General features: G+C 51.9%; 1 protein-coding gene across 1 annotated transcript in view; it reads left to right on the forward strand.

The window, feature by feature from the left end:
* The window catches only part of hcn4 (hyperpolarization activated cyclic nucleotide-gated potassium channel 4), a 54601-nt gene extending 34459 nt beyond the window's left edge, over positions 1–20142 (forward strand). The window contains exons 5-10 of the mRNA XM_067249015.1: positions 5923–6069; positions 6436–6676; positions 13986–14150; positions 17612–18379; positions 18578–19099; positions 19433–20142. Of these exons, the coding sequence (XP_067105116.1) occupies positions 5923–6069; positions 6436–6676; positions 13986–14150; positions 17612–18379; positions 18578–19099; positions 19433–20142 (2553 nt within the window). The remainder of the gene's footprint in view (positions 1–5922; positions 6070–6435; positions 6677–13985; positions 14151–17611; positions 18380–18577; positions 19100–19432) is intronic.
* The last annotated feature ends 367 nt before the right edge of the window (positions 20143–20509 follow it).

Consider the following 20509-nt stretch of genomic DNA (forward strand, 5'->3'; position numbering starts at 1 on the left):
GGGAATGATTAATGCCCCCCTTCCCCCCCCCCCCCCCCCTCTTCCCCCCCCCCACACACCAACCTGATTGCCCCTTGGCGGTAATACTTTTGAGACCCTTGCCGTTGCCCCTTTCATCACCAAAACCCACATCATTGTCCTTCCCCATGTATTCACCCTGCTCAGGCGATCTGCTCTCTTTCAGAGAGAGAGAGCAGCTTCTTGCTGTAGTGCTGTTTGGGGAGTTGAAGAGGACAGTTGAGTGCTTCCCTTACTATCAAGCCAGGCACAGAGAGGGCTCTGCTGTGGACAAGTTGATATGCTTTAGACTTTCTGGCCTCCTCCTAGCCTCCCTCGTCAGAGCTGGAAGCCCTTCTCATTACCCAAGGGCTTGACTGATGGCGTTAATCTGAAGGGTGTTAGATTCCCTTTTTTGCCTTCTGGAGCTCTTTCTTTTTCTCTCTTTCTCTGTCTTTCTCTCCCTTTCTCTGTTTTTCTCTCTCTTTCTCTCTCCCTTTCTCTCTCTCTTTTTCTCCCGCTCTCTCTCTCTTTCTCTCTCTCTTACTCTCCCTCCCTCTCTCGCTTCAGCTGCTGAATCAATGCTCTTTTTGACCCCCCCCTCCCTCACAGAGCCCCCACATCACAACACGTTTTGATCACTTAGCTGTAGCCTGTGTCATGTCAAATTGCAGTTTCAACAGAGATGTATGGGGTGTTGGATTCGGTGGTTGCTTGGAAGTTCACTTCCTTCTTTTTCTTGGCTTGGTTGTGGCCTGTTTTGATTGGCTGGACATGGAATGGGCCATGGGTGCTTTTTTGGGGGGAAAACTGCCTAGCACAAGTGAGCGTGGCCTTCTTGATTAGTATGATTGGCTCTCAGAAAAGGACACGCCCTTATTGGTCAGGATCCCAAATGAGTGGAACCAGTACATTACATTAAGTCATTTAGCAGATGCTCTTATCCAGAGCGACTTACAGTAAGTACAGGGACATTCCCCCCGAGGAAAGTAGGGTGAAGTGCCTTGCCCAAGGACACAACGTCATTTGGCACAGCCAGGAATCGTACTGGCAACCTTCTGATTACTAGCCCGACTCCCTCACCTCTCAGCCACCTGACTCCCAGTAGCAGAGCTTATCCTTCCTCACAGCCTGCTTCACGGTGACAATCGAGACAAAAGAGACCACAGTCTTCCAATATGGCTGTCAGTGCCCAAGCCTTATAGCCCACCTTCACACCACAATGAGGGGAGCATCCCCTTGTGAGTTGGGAAATCCTCTTCTGCAACACACACACACACGGACACACACACACACCTACACACACAGACTGACACATATGCACACTGACGCACAAACACATAGCATTTAGATATAAGTAATAATTGGTGTTCATCCATGATCTTAATTTGGGTCAAATGTATTATTATGTGATCGTGTACATCCTTTGTGTGACAGGTGCAATTTCGAAGGCTTTATTTATCAACATGCATGTGTATCACAAATCCTGCCAACAGAAGGACAGAGAGAGAGAGTGACTGAGAGAGAGAGAGAGAGAGAGAGGGGAGAGAGAGAGAGAGAGAGAGAGAGAGAGAGAGAGAGAGAGAGAGAGAGAGAGAGAGAGAGGGGAAGAAACATGAAGAGGAGAGAGGGTAGGGAAAATAAATGTTTAAGAATTATAATTAAGTGGCTGACATCTCTTCTGGGAAATAAATTATTCATGTTTTATTTGGTTAAAAAATGTGCATCCTCTAGGAGAGTAAAAGAGGAGGGAGGGAGGGAGGGAGGGAGGGAGGGAGGGAGGGAGGGAGGGAGGGAGGGAGGGAGGGAGGGAGGGAGGGAGGGAGGGAGGGAGGGAGGGAGGGAGGGAGGGAGGGAGGGAGGGAGGGAGGGAGGGAGGGAGGGAGGGAGGGAGGGAGGGAGGATGGATGAGGAGAATATAACTGGAGGGATTGGGGACCATATGAGAGGGGGCTTGAGAGAGAGAAAAATAGAGTGGCAACAAAAACAATACGAAACCAAAACACAGCAGTGTGGTTACTGTGTGGAGAGAGAGAAAGAGAAGGAGAGGGGAGGAGGGAGCGATTCAGAGGTGACAAGAGCATCATATAAATAAAGCGTGGCTTCAGACACCAGGGGGGTGTGGTGAGGCGGCCTGGGGGGGGGGGGAGGGGGGGGGGGTGAAGAGGGGGGCTCATGGGTCATGGTCCCCCCTACCAGCACTCCAACATGCTAGAGCTAAACTGATTATGATCAGAGCAACCAACACTATCAGTCTTGCTAATTTTGTCCCCTACCATTCACCACAGTGCTGTTGTAACCAGACAGGGCCTTAATGCTGGACGAGAATACCTTACAGTAATATCCTGTCACTGGAGAGGATGTTATCAGCCAATCACATCATCAGGAGAGACCGGTCCCTCTGTGATTCGTGTAGCGCTGTGTGCCGGTAGTATAGCTCCTTCACTCTGGTCTCAGCCGTCATTGAGAAAACAAGAAATCTTTCGAGTGAGGCTCTAATAGTGACGACAGTAAACAGCCGAGCATTATATTCAAAGCTTGCCGATTGTTCACTTAGGCTTATGCGCTTCCGTGCAAAGGAGGAATCTCATTGTAACTCAAAATAAAGCTGGGGATAAATGGACAGATCATGCAGAGGCTGTGTTTCTGGGGTCAGACAGGGAAGGGCTGTTTGAAGATTGGTTTGAAGGCCAGCTGTATGTTACAAGTAAATGACACATAGCTCTAGACATAATGAACTCTGTGCTCAAGGTTGAACCACACTATTCTACATGTTCACCTCATTTGCAGTCTCTCCATAACTCATGCCTATAATTTACACCGTTATTCAATGAAGATTTCATTCCAAAAGCAATGTCAGGATTTCTAAGCCTGAGTGATTTCGAGTTTAATGCAGGTTTGTTGACAACTTAATCAAATACCAACGGAAATGGATATTGATTTTATGTTGATATTATGTTTACAGTCAGGACTCTGCCCACCAGGCTAATACTTTATGTGTCACATGACTACAGGTGGAGTGTGTGTGTGTGTGTGTGTATGTGTGTGTGTGTGTGTATGTGTGTGTGTGTGTGTGTGAATGTGTGTGTGTGTGTGTGAATGTGGTGTTCAGCCAATGAGGTGGGAGACAGAGCTGACTGAGGTGTTTCTGTGAAAGAGCTCATCTTCTGGAAGGGAAGAACAGTGGCTCATTCTGTGATTCATCCTCAAATCAGTAAATGTATGCCAGGGGATTTCATTTGAATAGACTTCTTAATAACAGATTCAAATGCTTAGCACATGGCAAGGGCTTATAATTCTTCTCTCAGATGCCTTGGGAATGAACATCTTTACAATCTCTTTTTTTCCAGCTCAGACTTTCCTTTTGGAGTCCTCTCAATTACTTTTGTAGATTCAACATTGATTTCCATCAAAGATCTTGCCATTATTAATCCTGGCTTTTTTTAATGAATATGCATCATGGAGGACAATGTGTGAATCAAAGTGTCCTGCACAGTACCTTAATACAGCGAGGACAGATGGAGGGAAGAAGGGGGCGTGAGGTCTAATCAATCCCTGCTTATGCATGTATGTGCGTGTGTGCGTCCTGAATAGGTCTCGGGTCGGGTTCGGACAGAAATATGTGGCCTGAACCCCACTCTCATCCCCACCTCATTCTGGGATGAAGGGATGAAGGGATGAGGAGGAGGTTCAGGGGCCTGCTCGGAGACAGATGGACAGAGGCTGGGCTAATTCCGGAGGAGGAGCTGGATAGAGGCAGAGAAAGAAAAGGCTGGAGGTCAGGAGTGCCACTTCTGACAGAAGGCCAGGGAGAAGGAGCGTGAGAGGAAGAGGGAGACGGGGAAGGAGGAGGACACAGACCGAGGCAGAAGGAGGAAGGAGACTAAGATGAAGGGAGGGAGGGTGTGTGTGGCTGCGTGTGGGGCTGTGTGTGTAAATGGAAGCGAGAGGCTGAGCTGGTGAGAAAGAGAGGGGGATAAGGAGCTGCCGGGGGGGTACCTGGCCAGAAGGGTTATTTGATGACGTGGCCACGTCCCTGCCCATCCATCCTCCTGACTCTAGATCCTCCTTCTAGATCCTTCCTTCTACCCTCCTCCCTATCTCCCCCCCCCCCCCCCCCACCCCTTGTCTTGACGTGTGTGCGTGCGTCAGCAGCAGCAGCAGTGTTCCCGGCTCTCGTATTGAGTGACCCACTCCGACTGGACAGGCCCTCCTCCAGCGTGTGTGTGTGTGTGTGCCTGCGTGTGTGTGTGTGCACGTGTGCGCGTGCGTGCGTACGAGTCGAAGGGCCCTCAGGCTCTCCTGCAGGCACCTCATCACAGTGTTGTGGCCCTCAGGGATGCAGCCAGTTCCCAGTCTCATTAGAGCCTTCTCCCCAGGGCGAGCAGGTCTCCCAGTGGGTCCGTGGCTGCAGACCACAGACAAGGCGTGTGTGTGTGTGCGTGTGTTTCCGTGTGTGGTGGCTGTCGTACATCCCCCCCCCCCCTCCCCCCTTGCTCATTATGACAGAGTTGAATCTCAGGTGAACCCTCCCTTTCACTTTGTTGTCATCCTGAACATATAATTGGCCTAAATTATGAGCTCCTTAATACACAATGACCCAAGGCCAGATAGGGAAGGAGACGTTTAGAGGTCAACGATCTGTTAGAATATGCATGTATGCAGACTGGGTCAGCGATGATCAAAGTGTGACCCACCAGGGGCGGAGCCACTGACTCAGTTAGTATGCATTCTGGGTGTGGGGTGTTGTGTGTTTGGAAGGTCACATTTGTTCTATGTGTAAATGCAGCTTCTATGTGCTTTGATCTGTCTCAAGGTTTTTAGAATCACACAGCCTGATCTCATTCTGATCCCACACACATACACACGCATGCACAAACACACACACACACACAGGGCTCCACCACATCACACCTCCATGGTGTAGATCAGGCTGTTCTATCAAGCCTTTGTAAAGTCTCGTAATAGTAGACATCAAGCTTAGACGCCACAGGGCTTTTGTTGGAACACCTTGATCGCACTACGCATACACACAGCACACACAGCGCACACACACACACACAATCAGCATCACTAGCATCATGTATTGACATTTTTGTCATTCATCTCCCTCTCTGTTGTTTCCTTGTTGGCTCTGTTCTCTCTCGTTCTGTCTTTCCCACTCTGTCCCTCTCTCGTTCTGTCTTTCCCACTCTCTTTCTTTCTGTCTTTCGCACTGTCTCTCTCTCTCTCTTTCTGTCTTTCCCACTCTGTCTCTTTCTCTCTCGTTCTGTCTTTCCCACTCTGTCTCTCTCTCGTTCTGTCTTTCCCACTCTCTTTCTTTCTGTCTTTCACACTGTCTCTCTCTCTCTCTCTTTCTGTCTTTCCCACTGTCTCTCTCTTTCTCTCTCTCTGCCCTGCTTTCATGCTCTGTCTCTATTTCACTCTCGCTCCCTTTCTCTCTCCCTCTCCATCCTTTTTCTCTCTGCGTTTGCACACAGTGTTTGGAGGCGTGCTCAGAATGTGCTCCCTCATCCTGGCTCCCCCAGTGGAGCCCTTCATTAAAACTTTGGTGAATCGGCCCCTATTAGGAAACTTTTCTTCTTCTCTCTGTCTTCCATCTTCTCTTTCTTTCGAGCTTTTTGTCTTTCTACCTGCTGAACCAGTCAACCCGCATGATTAGGTTTGAATTATTCAGTCTAAATGATTCATTCAAAACGAATGTTTTCAATCCCTTGATACTCGTCATAGATTTCTGGAGAGGATGAGCTACAGATTCAGAGTGTTTTTCTGTCCTGTAGATTTGCTGTGTCATGTTGTATAACCAACCATTTGACTCCTGTGCCCTGTCTTTGTTAGTATGACTCAATGACCTTCGACAAGGCATGCCTGAGATAACCTTGTTTTGGGCACACACTCTCTGTGTGTGCCCATGTGTCCCTGCAGTACAAACAGGTGGAGCAGTACATGTCTTTCCACAAGTTGCCAGCCGACATGAGGCAGAGGATCCACGACTACTATGAGCATCGTTACCAAGGCAAAATGTTTGACGAGGAGAGCATTCTGGGAGAGCTCAATGAACCGCTACGAGAAGTAAGAGTGTGTGTGTGTGTGTTTGTGTGCGATTTGGGGGGCAGGTGTGCATGTGTATATACTGTAATGGGGTGTGGGTTTTGTGTGTTTGAATATGTCTGCACGTGTTGGCAAGTGTATGTGTGTGTTTGCATTACCTAAGCCCTTAGCACCTGCTCCCCTCTCTCTCTCTCTCTCCCCCTCTCTCTTTCCATCTCTCCCTCCCCCTCTCTGCCATCCCCTCTCTCTCTCCCTATCCCCCAGCTCTCTTTCTCTCTCCCTCTCTCTTTCCATCTCTCCCTCACCTTCTCCACCCCACCCACCACATCTTTCTTGCTCTCTTACTCGCTCACACACTCACCCTCGTTTTTTTGTTTGCATTTTTAGGAAATCATTAATTTCAACTGTCGGAAGCTGGTGGCATCTATGCCGCTGTTCGCCAACGCTGACCCCAACTTTGTGACCTCCATGCTGACCAAGCTCCGCTTCGAGGTGTTCCAGCCGGGAGATTACATCATCCGGGAGGGCACTATCGGCAAGAAGATGTACTTCATCCAGCATGGCGTGGTCAGTGTGCTGACCAAGGGCAACAAGGAGACCAAGCTGTCTGATGGGTCCTACTTCGGGGGTAAGAGAGAGATGGCCAGTCCAAGCAAAAGGTCACACACACACACAAGCATGCATGTGGTTGTATAATATATGAGCAGAGTTACTGTATACACACAAACACACACACACACACTGCTTTGGAGCTTAAACCTTTTCAGCTTTAATATTCATAATGGTGACCTGAAAAAACACACAATAAGAATGAGTCTGTTCCGAGCCGAGGCTGGGTCTGGGTGTTCACATTAGCAAATGTTATTGTGGTCGTATTTTACACAAACAAACACACACGCGCAGATATCTGCTCGTATGGAAAAATGCGTACACACACGGCCTCTCTCTGCTGGTTGTGGGAGTGTTCATCATCCTTCAGCGTTTGATGGTCCTCCATGTTTTATGCATCCCAGCGCTCTCCTCCTATCACGTAGCCCTGCTCCGTTCCAAACAGGCAGCCGGCCCGGGGGCAGATAGCCACGCTCCACATGTACAGTACAGTACACGTCGGGAGAAAAGACCTGAAGGTCACAGGCATAAAACGCTTCCAGCTCAACCACAAAGGATAGACTAAAACTGTACTTACCCATGCATAATCCCAGCACATCCTGCCTCCACGTTCGCCCCTCGAGGGTCAGGCCCTCTACCTACTTCTTTCGAGAGGGTGTGTGTGTGTGTGTGTGTGTGTGTGTGTGTGTGTGTGTGTGTGTGTGTGTGTGTGTGTGTGTGTGTGTGTGTGTGTGTGTGTGTGAGGCGCCCAGTCACCCGTACTGAGCCCAGGTGGTGTAAACTGAAGGGAGTGATCGTGGCCAGGGCTGATGGGGTATCATTGAGACGCCGCACTCTGAGTAATGAGGGACGCACAAGCATTTAACAGCACATGACCTGCCTGTGGAAGTTTAATTACAATGTCGGCCCCCCACACACACACACAAAAGCCCCGTGTGCGCAGACGCACGGACACACGTACACACATCATCACATAGGCACCCACCATGTGCACACACACGCGTGCAAACACGCACACACACACACAGCCCTCCTGCAGCAGGGCCAGCTCGGTGCCCTTTCTCTGGGGGCCGCTGGGAAAAGAATGGAAAGATGGCAAGCAATCTATCTCCGCCCATGCCAAGATTAATCAACATTTCACACAACGGGCCCCCTGCTCGGTTACTCATCCTCCTGCTCTCCCTGGAAAGACCGAGGCAGAGGAAGGACGGAGGAAGACACGGCGGGAGAGGAGGCAGAGGAAGGACGGAGGACGACACGGAGGGGGAAGATGCAGAGGAAGGACGGAGGACGACACGGAGGGAGAAGATGCAGAGGAAGGACGGAGGAAGACACGGCGGGAGAGGAGGCAGAGGAAGGACGGAGGACGGCACGGAGGGAGACGAGGCAGAGGAAGGACGGAGGAAGACACGGCGGGAGACGAGGCAGAGGAAGGACGGAGGACGGCACGGAGGGAGAAGATGCAGAGGAAGGACAGAGGAAGACACGGAGGGAGAAGATGCAGAGGAAGGACGGAGGACGACACGGAGGGAGACGAGGCAGGGGAAGGACGGAGGACGACACAGAGGGAGACGAGGCTGATGAGGACACGGAGGGAGAGGAGGCAGAGGAAGGACGGAGGAAGACACAGAGGGAGAGGAGGCAGAGGGGAGGAAGATAGGAGGACAGACGGGAGGATGGAAAGGGAGAGAGGGAGAAAGGGGATGCAGGAAGGAGAGGATGAAGGGGTGGAGGCCTCGCAGATCAGTGTTGTCGTTCTCTTCCTGTTTAAACATTTATTTGGTTGTGCAAATGGGATAAAGAGCCCACACGCTATTACTAAATGCACCATGTTTTGGAAGGGAACAAGTTGCATTAATTTAACACCCTGGATCAGCTGTCATTATCCCCCTTCCCCCCTCCCATGTCCCTTGCTAACGTTTTAGAGGCGCAATGCTTTGTGGGTTTACTGTTTTATCTGTTAGATATTCCTGCCATCATCTCTGCTCTAGGAGGAAGAGGAGAAGGAGATGGAAGAAGGGGGGGAGGAGGAAGCAAAGAAGGAGGAGATGTAGGGGGGAAACAGAGGAATAGAAAGAAGAGGAGGGAGGATAATCCAAGCCCATCACCATAGGGAAATCTGACAGTTGTTGCCAAACATGAGCTAGTCATTCATGAAATGAATTGATGTAACACACACACACACACACACAGAGGAGACACTTGTCAGGCAGGCACGTGTGGACTCAGCGTGTTTTAGAAAGCAGGAAGTTAACCACAATGAGTATCACACACACATACCTTTGAATGCACATAATTATTTGCATGCAAGTGTGTGTTCGTGTGACCACTTTTTATGCATTGGAAGGGAGTTTGGCCTGCTACTGTGTATGTGTATTGACAGCCGTGTCCATAGACAGTGCTCCTTATCAGTACAATTGAATTATTCACGTGTTTCAACTCTCAGTGCTCTCCTCCCGATGGCTAACTGTTGTGGACACTCACTGAGGAGATCCTGGAGTCAGGATATCATGTGACATGTTCTGGACAAGAGCGTTTGGCACAAGGCAATCTGAAGGGAGCGGAAATCCAATGTGACTGGAATATTCAGGCCGGGAGCCACTGAGCCACGAAGGCAGAGCCACGGAGGCTCTGAGCCACTGAGGCAGAGCCACGGAGGCAGAGCCACGGAGGCAGAGCCACGGAGGCAGAGCCACTGAGGCTCTGAGCCACTGAGGCTCTGAGCCACTGAGGCTCTGAGCCACTGAGGCTCTGAGCCACTGAGGCTCTGCATGGGAGGTCCACCAGAACCCCTGCTCCCCTACCTCAACACACACACACACTAACACTCACACACACTAACATTCATACACAAACTAAAATACACACTCACATATACACAGCAGCATACACACATACTAAAACATACCCAGACACTCCCCTTTGGCCAAGCATACACACAGACACACACGCATACACACATTACTCACACAAAAATGGGTCCTTATCCAGTACAAGGCCCCCCTCAGGTGGTGGTATCAGGGCAGGATCTCCAGGCAGCCTGGTACTCTCTGGTGCAAGCTGTGTATTGTCCCATAATAGGTCAGCCTTTGTAGCCTGCTGTAATTGCTGCTGTATGACTTGGTTTGGTCCCGCTCTCTCTCTCTCTCTCTCTCTACCCCCTCCCTCCATCTCTCTCTCTCCTACTCTCTGTCTGTCTCTATCTCTCTCTTGCCTCTCTTCCCTTTCTGTTTCCCTCTCTCTCCGTGACCTTACTGTAGAAGGAGAGGTCCATCACAGCCGCTTATCAAAGAATCAAAGACCTGCTCTGTGATAGGTGATTGGGAGCTCAGACAGTTCACTCCTGCCTTCAAGTGAACTGAGGCTGGAGAAGAAGAAAGAGAGAGAGAGAGCGAGAGAGAGAGAGAGGGAGAGAAAGACAGGGAGAGACAAGGAAGTGAGAGAAAGAATGAGATGAGGAGAGGCATTGGAGATGTCAAGAGAGAGACAGAGACAGGGAGAGAGGTCAAAAGAGGAGATAAAGAGGCGGAGAAGAAGCGAGACCTTGAGAGAGGGTGAGAGAGAGAGCTTGAGAGAGGGTGAGAGAGAGAGCTTGAGAGAGGGTGAGAGAGAGAGCTTGAGAGAGGGTGAGAGAGAGAGCTTGAGAGAGGGTGAGAGAGAGAGAGCTTGAGAGAGGGTGAGAGAGAGAGCTTGAGAGAGGGTGAGAGAGAGAGCTTGAGAGAGGGTGAGAGAGAGAGCTTGAGAGAGGGTGCAGGATAGAGTGGGCAGCAGGAAATCTCCAGTGTTATCTGGTGGCTCCACTCCGGCTAAGGTCCTCTCCAAAGAAACTGCTCTTAATCTCGAGTCCATGTCCAGTCCGAGGCTCTCTCCATCTCTCCCCCTCCTTGTGTGTGTGCGTGCGTGTGTGTGTGAAGTGGTAAGTCACAAAAGCGAAACAGTGAGGGGCTTATCTGAGTCACTTGGAGCAGCTGGCACCAGGGATGGCATCTGGATTAGCACCAAAGGCTGGCATTGGTTCAGTCTAGGTAATCCTCTCCAGCGTTGGAGGGTCTGCAGGACGAGGGTGAAAGCGAGGCTCCCTCTGCACAGTCCAACGCCGTGTATTCGTCAGGTTGAGTTTGGGAGCAGGGTCTGGGACAGTGGGACATCTGTGCCGCATGCAGTTCTGTGGCTGGGGGTCTCCTTTACCGTAGATATGGACTGGGACAGGGAGGAGAGGTAACCAGAAGTGACGTGACACCAGCTACGGTGATAGCTACACCAGACTCGGCCTGACCCGAGCCTGTGCATGGTAAACAAATTGTGTGTGTGTGTGTTTGTGTGTTATGCTAATGCTGGGTGGATGGAGCGTGGTGTGTCATAGGGAATCAGGCTGCCCTGTGCGGATGTTGTAAAGGTTAGAGAATGTCCTCTCCCAAGTCTGGGGGCGGTGTGTGTGCGTGTCTGGGGTTCGTGTGATGTGGGTGTGGGTGTGTGTGTGTGTGTGTGTGAGGGAGGGAGGGAGGGAGGATAGAGATGTAAACCGACAGCTGAGCTCAGTCCAGGTGAGCCTTCACAGTCCAGACTGCAGGACACAGATACTTCTTTCTCACACACACACAAGTTTGTACATGCTGTATATCCACACAAACACACACACACACACACACACACACAAGTTTGCACATGCTGTATATCAAGTTTGCACATGCTGTATATCCACACACACACACACAAGTTTGCACATGCTGTATATCCACACACACACACACACATGTTTGCACATGTTGTATATCCACACACACACACACACATGTTTGCACATGTTGTATATCCACACACACACACAAGTTTGCACATGCTGTATATCCACACACACACACACACATGTTTGCACATGTTGTATATCCACACACACACACAAGTTTGCACATGCTGTATATCCACACACACACACACACGAAACACACTCATTAAGAACTGCTCAGGTGACGTGGCCCCCAGTGCTCCAACGTGGACCAGCATGTGACATCCATGCAAGGTCAAGCATCCTTCCTCCTCATGCTTTCCTCATCCTCCTTTCACATCCAATTTTAATTGGGAGCCATTCATTTGTAACGACCGCCTCTGTCATTAGGCGGGACTCTTCCACATGACACTCGTAAGCGCTCCACGACTGCAACGCAAATCAATTCCCTTCCTCCTTCTGTGTCCCTGAGTTTCGCTTTTAAACAGGATTACCAGATGCAGTGCTGGGACCAGCTTGGGCCCAGGGGATAAAACACACTACTGCTACAGACACACAGAGGCCTGACAGCCTAAGCCTGTTTGGTGTGATTTCATGCAGTATTGTGTGTGTGTTTGTGTGTGTACTGGAGAGGGAGGGGGGTACTGCGCCAGTCCCTACTGTCCCAGTAGACCTGAGGAAAGAGGTTAGTGTTACTGTAAATACTGTACATCCTTCTAAAAGAATCTGGGTACTTTGAACAGCATGGCGTAGTCTTCAGCAGTACTACCGTGCGACTTACAGCTGGTTTAGGCACCCTTGTAGACTGTGAGCGGAATCAATTAGAAGTCTATTAAAATGAAGCCCTTAGGGGAATGTTCCAGGCAATGAGAAGTGGAGTTTTACATGATCGAGCTGTTTCCCATTTTGCAGCTGATGTTGAAGGGATCATGTACAGCACTGTACGCTCCAACATGTACGCTCTGACATGGCCCCTCGACGGTACAGCACCGACCCATGTACACACTCACACAATCGTTTTCCCTCAGGAGCAGGTGCCATATCTTTGGCAACTTTCCAATCCCTCTGGTTGGGATTAGGCTGGAGCCTTGGTCCAGTGTGTCTGGTCTGGTGTGTCTGGTGTGGTGTGTCTGGTGTGGTGTGTCTGGTCCAGTGTGTCTGGTGTGGTGTGTCTGGTCCAGTGTGTCTGGTCCAGTGTGTCTGGTCCAGTGTGTCTGGTCCGGTGTGTTTGGTGTGGTGTGTCTGGTCCAGTGTGTCTGGTGTGGTGTGTCTGGTCAGGTGTGTCTGGTCCAGTGTGTTTGGTGTGGTGTGTCTGGTGTGGTGTGTCTGGTCCAGTGTGTCTGGTCCAGTGTGTCTGGTGTGGTGTGTCTGGTCCAGTGTGTCTGGTCCAGTGTGTCTGGTCAGGTGTGTCTGGTCCAGTGTGTTTGGTGTGGTGTGTCTGGTGTGGTGTGTCTGGTCCAGTGTGTCTGGTCTGGTGTGTCTGGTCCAGTGTGTCTGGTCCAGTGTGTCTGGTCCAGTGTGTACATGCAAGACAATTAGACGATAATGGAGGAGACAGAGTGACAGAGAGATAGAGAGACAGAAAGACATAGGTAGAGAGACACAGGCTGTGAGATGGAGAGACCAAAAAACGGAGAGATAGAGAATGACAGGAACAGCTGTAATGGGATATGAGATTTTGAGCTACATTCCCTCAGCAGTTGATCTGATGGAAGCAGAGTTCTGGATAAACGTGATGCAGTGAGCACTCTGTAAGGAGTGATGCAATTCTGTTGGAGAATTGAAAGCGGGAGTGCGAATGAGTAGGTAAATGGCTTTCTGAGAAAGACTGGGAGGGACAGCCAGCATTGAGGGAGGGGGGGGGGGGGGGGGTAAAGGGATGAAAGTAAGAGGCAGACTGCACAGTTGGGAATGTATGTGAATGTGACAGTGGAGCACACGGGTGGATCCTCTCACTCCTTTTCCCTCTCTCTCTTTCTCTCTCTCTTTCACTCTTCCTCGTGCACTGTCACCACCTCTCACTGTCTCTCTCCATCCACCCCTCTCTCTATCTCCTTCTCTCACACACACGCGCGGCGTAGGGCCCGTGTTGGTGCCAGAGCTCTACAGCCCGGCAGCCGGTTAAATGGAGCATTATTGTGCTGATCCGGCACAGTGCAGAGATGAGGGCAGGCACAGCTCTAAGCTGGGGAAATGGCTTCAGCTGTGGATTACAACAAAAAAGAAATATCCACAGAAAAAAAAAATGATATTTTTGGGTTGGTTTCAAAGTTCATTTTTATTTATCAGGGTTGTACAGTAACAGCTTCAATAGGAGAACAAACCAAAACACACACACTGTTCAGTATGAGTGTTCCAAAGACCATAACGACCATGAGGTCTTTATTTACTATGAATGTACCAGCTCCTGGGTTCAGGATAATAACGTTATTGTTCTAGTTTTGTACAAGTATATTGTATTTACAGATGCTGCTGCTCTGACTGGTCCCCTGAGAGTAATACAGTCCATTGAACTGAATACAATTAAAGCTGACTTAAACTGAAATATACTAAACTGAACTGCTTTGACCATGTGACCTGTGTTCCTTCCTTGTGTGTCCAGAGATCTGTCTGCTGACGCGGGGTCGTAGGACGGCCAGTGTGAGGGCAGACACTTACTGCCGTCTGTACTCGCTGTCTGTGGACAACTTCAACGAGGTTCTGGAGGAGTACCCCATGATGAGGCGGGCCTTCGAGACCGTGGCCCTGGATAGGCTGGACCGCATTGGTATGTTTGGTTCATTTGATTGGCCTGGATGGAAAGGAAACTATTACTGTAGATCAATGTCTTGAGAGAAGATTTCGGCATGTGAACAGTAAGTGTCTGTCTGTGTATTTACAGTATGTGTGGTGTGTGTGGTGTGTGTGGTGTTTGTGTGGTGTGTGTGGTGTGTGGTGTGTGTGGTGTGTGTGTGCGTGTGCATGTGTGAGCTGCTAAGGGTCAGTGAGGCCTGTGGACAGATGCGTCACATTAGCTCAGTCCACACTGCTCCTCCCATGTTACAACACACACATCTGCCATCAAAGGCACTGCCAATGGGGCAGGCCCAGGGGACAGAGGGTCAATCTCTCCCTCTCTGGCTCTCTCTATCCCTCTCTCTCTATCCCTCTCTGTCTCTCCCTCTCTGTCTCTCCCTCTCTGTCTCTCTCTCTCCCTCTCTGTCTCTCTCTATCCCTCTCTGTCTCTCCCTCTCTGGCTCTCTCTCTCCCTCTCTGGCTCTCCCTCTCTGGCTCTCTCTATCCCTCTCTGGCTCTCCCTCTCTGTCTCTCTCTCTCCCTCTCTGGCTCTCCCTCTCTCTCTCTCTCTCTCTCTCCCTCCGATCTCTCTTTTCAGTCATTGTCATCATCATCTTATAGGCTTATCCAGTCATCCAGGAACACAGCCTTAGAGAGAGAGAAAGAGAAATAAAGCCTGTTAGAGAGAGGTGGGGCAGAGAGAGAAAGACAGAGACAAAGCCCCTGTTAACAAAGAAAGACATAGAGATAGACAGACATAGAGACAGACAGACAGACAGACAGACAGACAGGAAGAGAGACAGACAGGCAGCGAGACAGACACGCAGAGAGACAGACAGGCAGACAGACAGACAGACTGACAGACAGACAGAGAGACAGACAGACAGACAGACAGACAGGCAGGCAGGCAGGCAGGCAGGCAGACAGACAGAGAGAGAGAGAGAGAGTGACAGAGGGAACGGGGGGGGGGGGGGAGTATCCCTATTTACACAGAAAGAGAACCATGCCAAACCGGAAGTGCAGAAACAACATGGCCCGAACCTCCCTCAGGGTGTTCACCATTCATCTCTGTTGGGTAAATCACTTTTCTGAGACAGTGAATGAGGCTGTTTGAGTCCTAAGATAACCTTCCCAGCGATGAGTCACCGAGTGGAGTGGAGCAACATACAGTTCAGTAGTGTGACAGGAGTCAAAACAGGGTTCAAGGAAATCCATGCTTGATCGTCATGAGACAGGGCCGCTGGTAAAGATCTTTAACCAACCCTCACTCGTCTCATGAAGGTCACCTGACGACACCTCACTTAGATATACAAATCCAAACATGTAGTTGACCTTTCCCAGCATGCTTCTCCTAGTTCCGCGGGTCTCTGTGGATTGAGACAGAAGGGCCTCTTCTCATCCTGTGAACGCAGCACTCTATCCTGAGGTGGTGTTCTCTATGAGTCAGAGCAAAATGGCTGCAGGGGCCAGTTGGTTGAAAAGGGACACTTTGAAGTGATGTGGTCGGTAGATGAATGTCACATCCACAAGGCACACAAAGCACAAGGACAGATAGATATCAGTCGATACTTTTAAAATAATGTTACGTCTTTTTTTCAAAGCGAATTTCAAAGTTGTAAAACAAAGGTCACACGCACACAAAAAAGGACACACACATTGGAATCACATACTGTACACAGGCTCAATGCAGCACTTCTCTGTTCCTCCCTCCCTGACTAACTGATAGATGGGAGCCATTGATTCCTGTGTGTGCGTATTTCAATGTGTATTGCGTGTGTGTGTGTGTGTGTGTGTGTGTTTGTTTGTGTGTATAAATGGTGCTCACCTCTTCCCACACCTTCCAGGTAATGAAGTCATCCACACAGCTCTGCTTCTCTAATTAATTCATGGGGGGGGGGGGGGTAAAGCTGGGCGGTCATGTTGGACTGAGAGATATGCACAGGCTAATACACGCATACACACACACACAACACTCACACACCCTCTCACAAAGGCAGTCACACACACATAGGTCATCGTTCACCTCACATATCAGGGCTGCGAGAGATTGATCTGCCTCTAATTGCGCTTACAGTAGCGAGCCGCTAAGGCGACACCATTCACTGGCAGCGTGTGGCGGGGATCAAATCGCCAGGACAACAGAGGTTCATATTAACCCCGTGGTTGCCGTCTGGCTCATCCGGGAATGATTGATGGATTATCAGTTTGGAGTTGAGGCTGTTTATGAACAGAGAAGCTCTCCTCCTCTCCGCCTGGCAGCCTTCTCAGGACCCACTCCATTACTGTGGCTGTGACCTTGTGCCTGCACTTGGCCCACCCTAGCCCCCCTCCCCACTCCTGGTCGGCCTCCCACCCCCCTCCCCCCTCCCCCCTCCCGCTCGGTCAGTGTAACATGTGTAAGGAGAGGCCCATCTCTGTATCCATGGTCCTGCTGGACCTATTGTTTGTTCTTCCTCTGGCCTCTTATCTACCTCTCCACAGTAAGGGCTGCTCAAACAGACACACACATACACACACACAATATACGTGCACGCTCATACACACACACCATATGCGTAGAGACACATACGTACACCATAAACACACACACCCAAACATTATGCGTACACACATAAATGCACACTGGCACCAAACACACAAATACATGCACACACGTACACCATATATACACATTGACTGATTATGTATACATGCACACTCATACAGCAAATGCACACACACATGTACCCCTTGGACATAAACACATGCACAAGGCATACACACAGACAGACACACACACACACAAGCAGACACAAACACATAGGCTCTCACACACACATTCGGGGACACACACACGCCCTGCTGGAGCTATCATGGCTTCCAATCCCTTCATGTTAGTCCCCTCTGTGCTTCGCCTCTCTCTCTCCCTTCCCTCTCTCTCTCCCCTCCCTCTCTCTCTCCCCTCCCTCTCTCTCTCCTCTTCACCCGCCCCTCTCATCCTCCTTCATCCCCCCCCCTCTCCCTCCTCCAGACCCAGGCCCGGGGTTTATCCTCTCGTCTTCAAGCTGTCCTTGGTGGTGGCTGCTGTTAGCTAGTGCTGCCATGTGTGGAAGAGGAATCAAAGGGCTGTCTGGGAGTGTGGCCTGATCACAGCGGGCTCTCCTGCTCCTTAATATTCACCACAGCAGCCGCAGGCCAACGCTCGCTTTGTTGCCTAAACGTGACGCTTATTCACTGTATCAAAAACTCACAATCGCAGTCAAGTTGTCTCCCGTGTACAAAGGGAGAAGGAGGACTTGATTCCTGGTACTGATCATCTGAGATGTGGATTTAGAAAGATTTGGGGTTAGGAGTGTGTGTTGGCTGATCTGAACATGCAATGTTTGCAATCTTAGTCTGGTTTTGTTGTCAGATGCAGCGTGTGAACTGATCCTGACCTAACAATGTGTGTGTGTGTCTCTTGCAATCTTCCAGGCAAAAAGAACTCCATCCTCCAGCACAAGGTCCAGCATGACCTCAGTTCAGGTGTGCTCAACTACCAGGAGAATGAGATCATCCAGCAGATCGTCCAGCACGACCGGGACATGGCCACCTGCGCCCACCTCCTCCAGAACATCCCACCCCCCGCACCGCCCTCGCCCACGCCCGTCATCTGGGCCCCGCTCATCCAGGCACCCCTCCAAGCCGCAGCTGCCACCACTTCAGTCGCCATCGCCCTGACCCACCACCCCCACCTGCCCCCCACGATCTTCCGCCCCCCTGTCTCCCTCCTGGGCTTGAAGGACCCCCCTGGCAGGCTGAAGAAGTTCCATACGGTGGTGCCCAACTCCTCAAACTCCGCAGGCCCAGGCTCAGCCGGGGACTCACCTACGAGTACCCCCACGAAACTGCACTCTGGGGTGGACACGCCACTGCTGGCCTCCTTTAGGGCCCATCACATGACTTCAGGCTCTGGAATAGCTAGCTCCAGCCAACAGGCCTCAACCAGTGGAGCACACCCTGGGTCTGTCAGGTCTGGACCCTTCCCCTTCGGACCCTTCTCCTCTTCAGACTCCCCTTCCTCGAGCCTGGCCCAGCTCCATCCCCAGCCCCAGCAGCAGCAGCCCCTCCCCTGTGGCACCCCACCTCTCTCCAACCTCTTCCAACCACAGGGGGCAACTGGAGGGGGGGCAGGTGGAGCCACTGGGGGGGCTACTGGGTGGTCGTCTGGGAGAGCCAGTGGCGGGGCAGTAGGAGGGGTGTGTGACGGGGCAGCTGAAGGTTGGGCATCAGAGGGCTACGCAACAGGAGGGGCAACTGGGGGGCATATAGGAGGGGCAACTGGGACAACTGGGACTTCAATGACCGGGGTTATGGTGGAACACGTAGCTAGAGGATTAGGAGTAGGTGCTTCAGGTGGGGAAGTCGGAGGGGCTATAGGAGGGGCTTCAGGTGGGGCAGTGGGAGGGGCCATAGGAGGGGCTTCAGGTGGGGAAGTGGGAGGGGCCATAGGAGGGGCTTCAGGTGGGGCAGTGGGAGGGGCCATAGGAGGGGCTTCAGGTGGGGCAGTGGGAGGGGCCATAGGAGGGGCTTCAGGTGGGGCAGTGGGAGGGGCCATAAGAGGGGCTTCAGGTGGGGCAGTGGGAGGGGCCATAGGAGGGGCTTCAGGTGGGGCAGTGGGAGGGGCCATAGGAGGGGCTTCAGGTGGGGCAGTGGGAGGGGCCATAGGAGGGGCTTCAGGTGGGGCAGTGGGAGGGGCCATAGGAGGGGCTTCAGGTGGGGCAGTGGGAGGGGCCATAGGAGGGGCTTCAGGTGGTTCCAGCCCCCTGGCCAGCCAGCTGCTCCATAGCCAGCCCCTCACTAAGCCTCCTCAGGTTGGCCCCCTACATCAGTTTGCAGGGGGAGGCAGGACGTCTAGTGGCCTCAATCTCTTCCACACACCCCCTCCAGGCTCACCGTCTCCCAGTAGAGGCCAGCTTCCTCCGCAGACCTCCCAGCCTTCCCTGTCCTCTCATTCTTCCCAGCCCCCCCAGTCCTCCCTGCCCCACCAGTCCTCCCTGCCACCCCACTCCTCCCTGCCCCTCCAGTCCTCCCTGCCCCCTCACTCCTCCCTGCCCCACCAGTCCTCCCTGCCCCACCAGTCCTCCCTGCCCCCCCACTCCTCCCAGCCCCTCCAGTCCTCCCTGCCACCCCACTCCTCCCAGCCCCTCCAGTCCTCCCTGCCCCACCAGTCCTCCCTGCCACCCCACTCCTCCCAGCCCCTCCAGTCCTCCCTGCCCCACCAGTCCTCCCAATCCCCTCTTCCCCTCCAACCTACTGAGGGCTCTCCATCTTCCCTGGGCCAGTTCACCTTAGCCGGCCTTCAGGCCGGTCTCCAGTCCAGCCTCCAGTCCAGCCTCCAGTCCAACCTCCAGAGAGGCCTGCAGCCCCAGCTGTCCCTGGAGAGGTCTGCCTTGGCCTCATTGGCCCAGTACGGCTCAGCCAACGCCTCCCCCTGCTACACCCCCCTGGGCCCCAGCCCCACGGTCCAGAGCCCTGTGAGCGGCAGGACTTTCCACTACAGCGACCCGAACAGCGCGTCTGGCTCCCACAGCTCCCTGTTCCTGCCCCAGACCCCCTCCTTCCCCACCCAGCCTACAAGCCAGCCCCAGGCCGGAGGCAGGGAGTCTCCTCTGGGCCGCTTCTCTGAGGATATGAAACTTCTGTCCAGCTCCCACCCGTCCCTGCCCTCCCTGCCCCAGGAAATGGGCCTGGCCCTGGGCCGCTCCTCCCCTCCTCGCCCCCTGTCATCCATGGAGCCTGGATACTGCCCCTCCCCCTTCTCCTCGCCCACCCTGGTACCCAAACCTTGTAGCTCGATGCCAGGGCACATGACTCCACCCGTCCACGTGTCCCCCGGGCACCCGCACCACCAGGGGCAAACCCTGCCCCCCATCGCCTCCCCAGCCCTCCCTCCCAGGAGAGGGTCGGGAAACCACCCCTCTGAACTGGAACCTGTGCGCGCCAAACTGCCCTCCAACTTGTGAGGTTTAATCACACCCTCCGACCCTTGACTGATAAACACAGACAATCTACCATCATGACCTTTGACCTTCGTTTCTGTCCTTCCCTTTTGGCCTCACTGTATTTTCCTCCTCGTTTTTCAAGATCTTAATATTACTGTGATTTAACCAAGATAAAAGATATAACCCTTAATCAGGTCCATTAGAGCTTAAGTACTTCATTCGTTTCTTGCTTTATCCTCTTTTCTTTTATATTTAAACATCGTATATACATAGAGATATACTTAAACTGTATGTGTTGATATCAAGGGATAGGAGGGTGTGAAATTATATTCTTAGAAGCGGAAGGACATTTCATTCTTTCTAACTATGCCAAATTCATCTGAAAGGG

Source organism: Osmerus mordax, chromosome 13, assembly GCF_038355195.1.
Source record: "Osmerus mordax isolate fOsmMor3 chromosome 13, fOsmMor3.pri, whole genome shotgun sequence".
NCBI lineage: Eukaryota > Metazoa > Chordata > Actinopteri > Osmeriformes > Osmeridae > Osmerus > Osmerus mordax.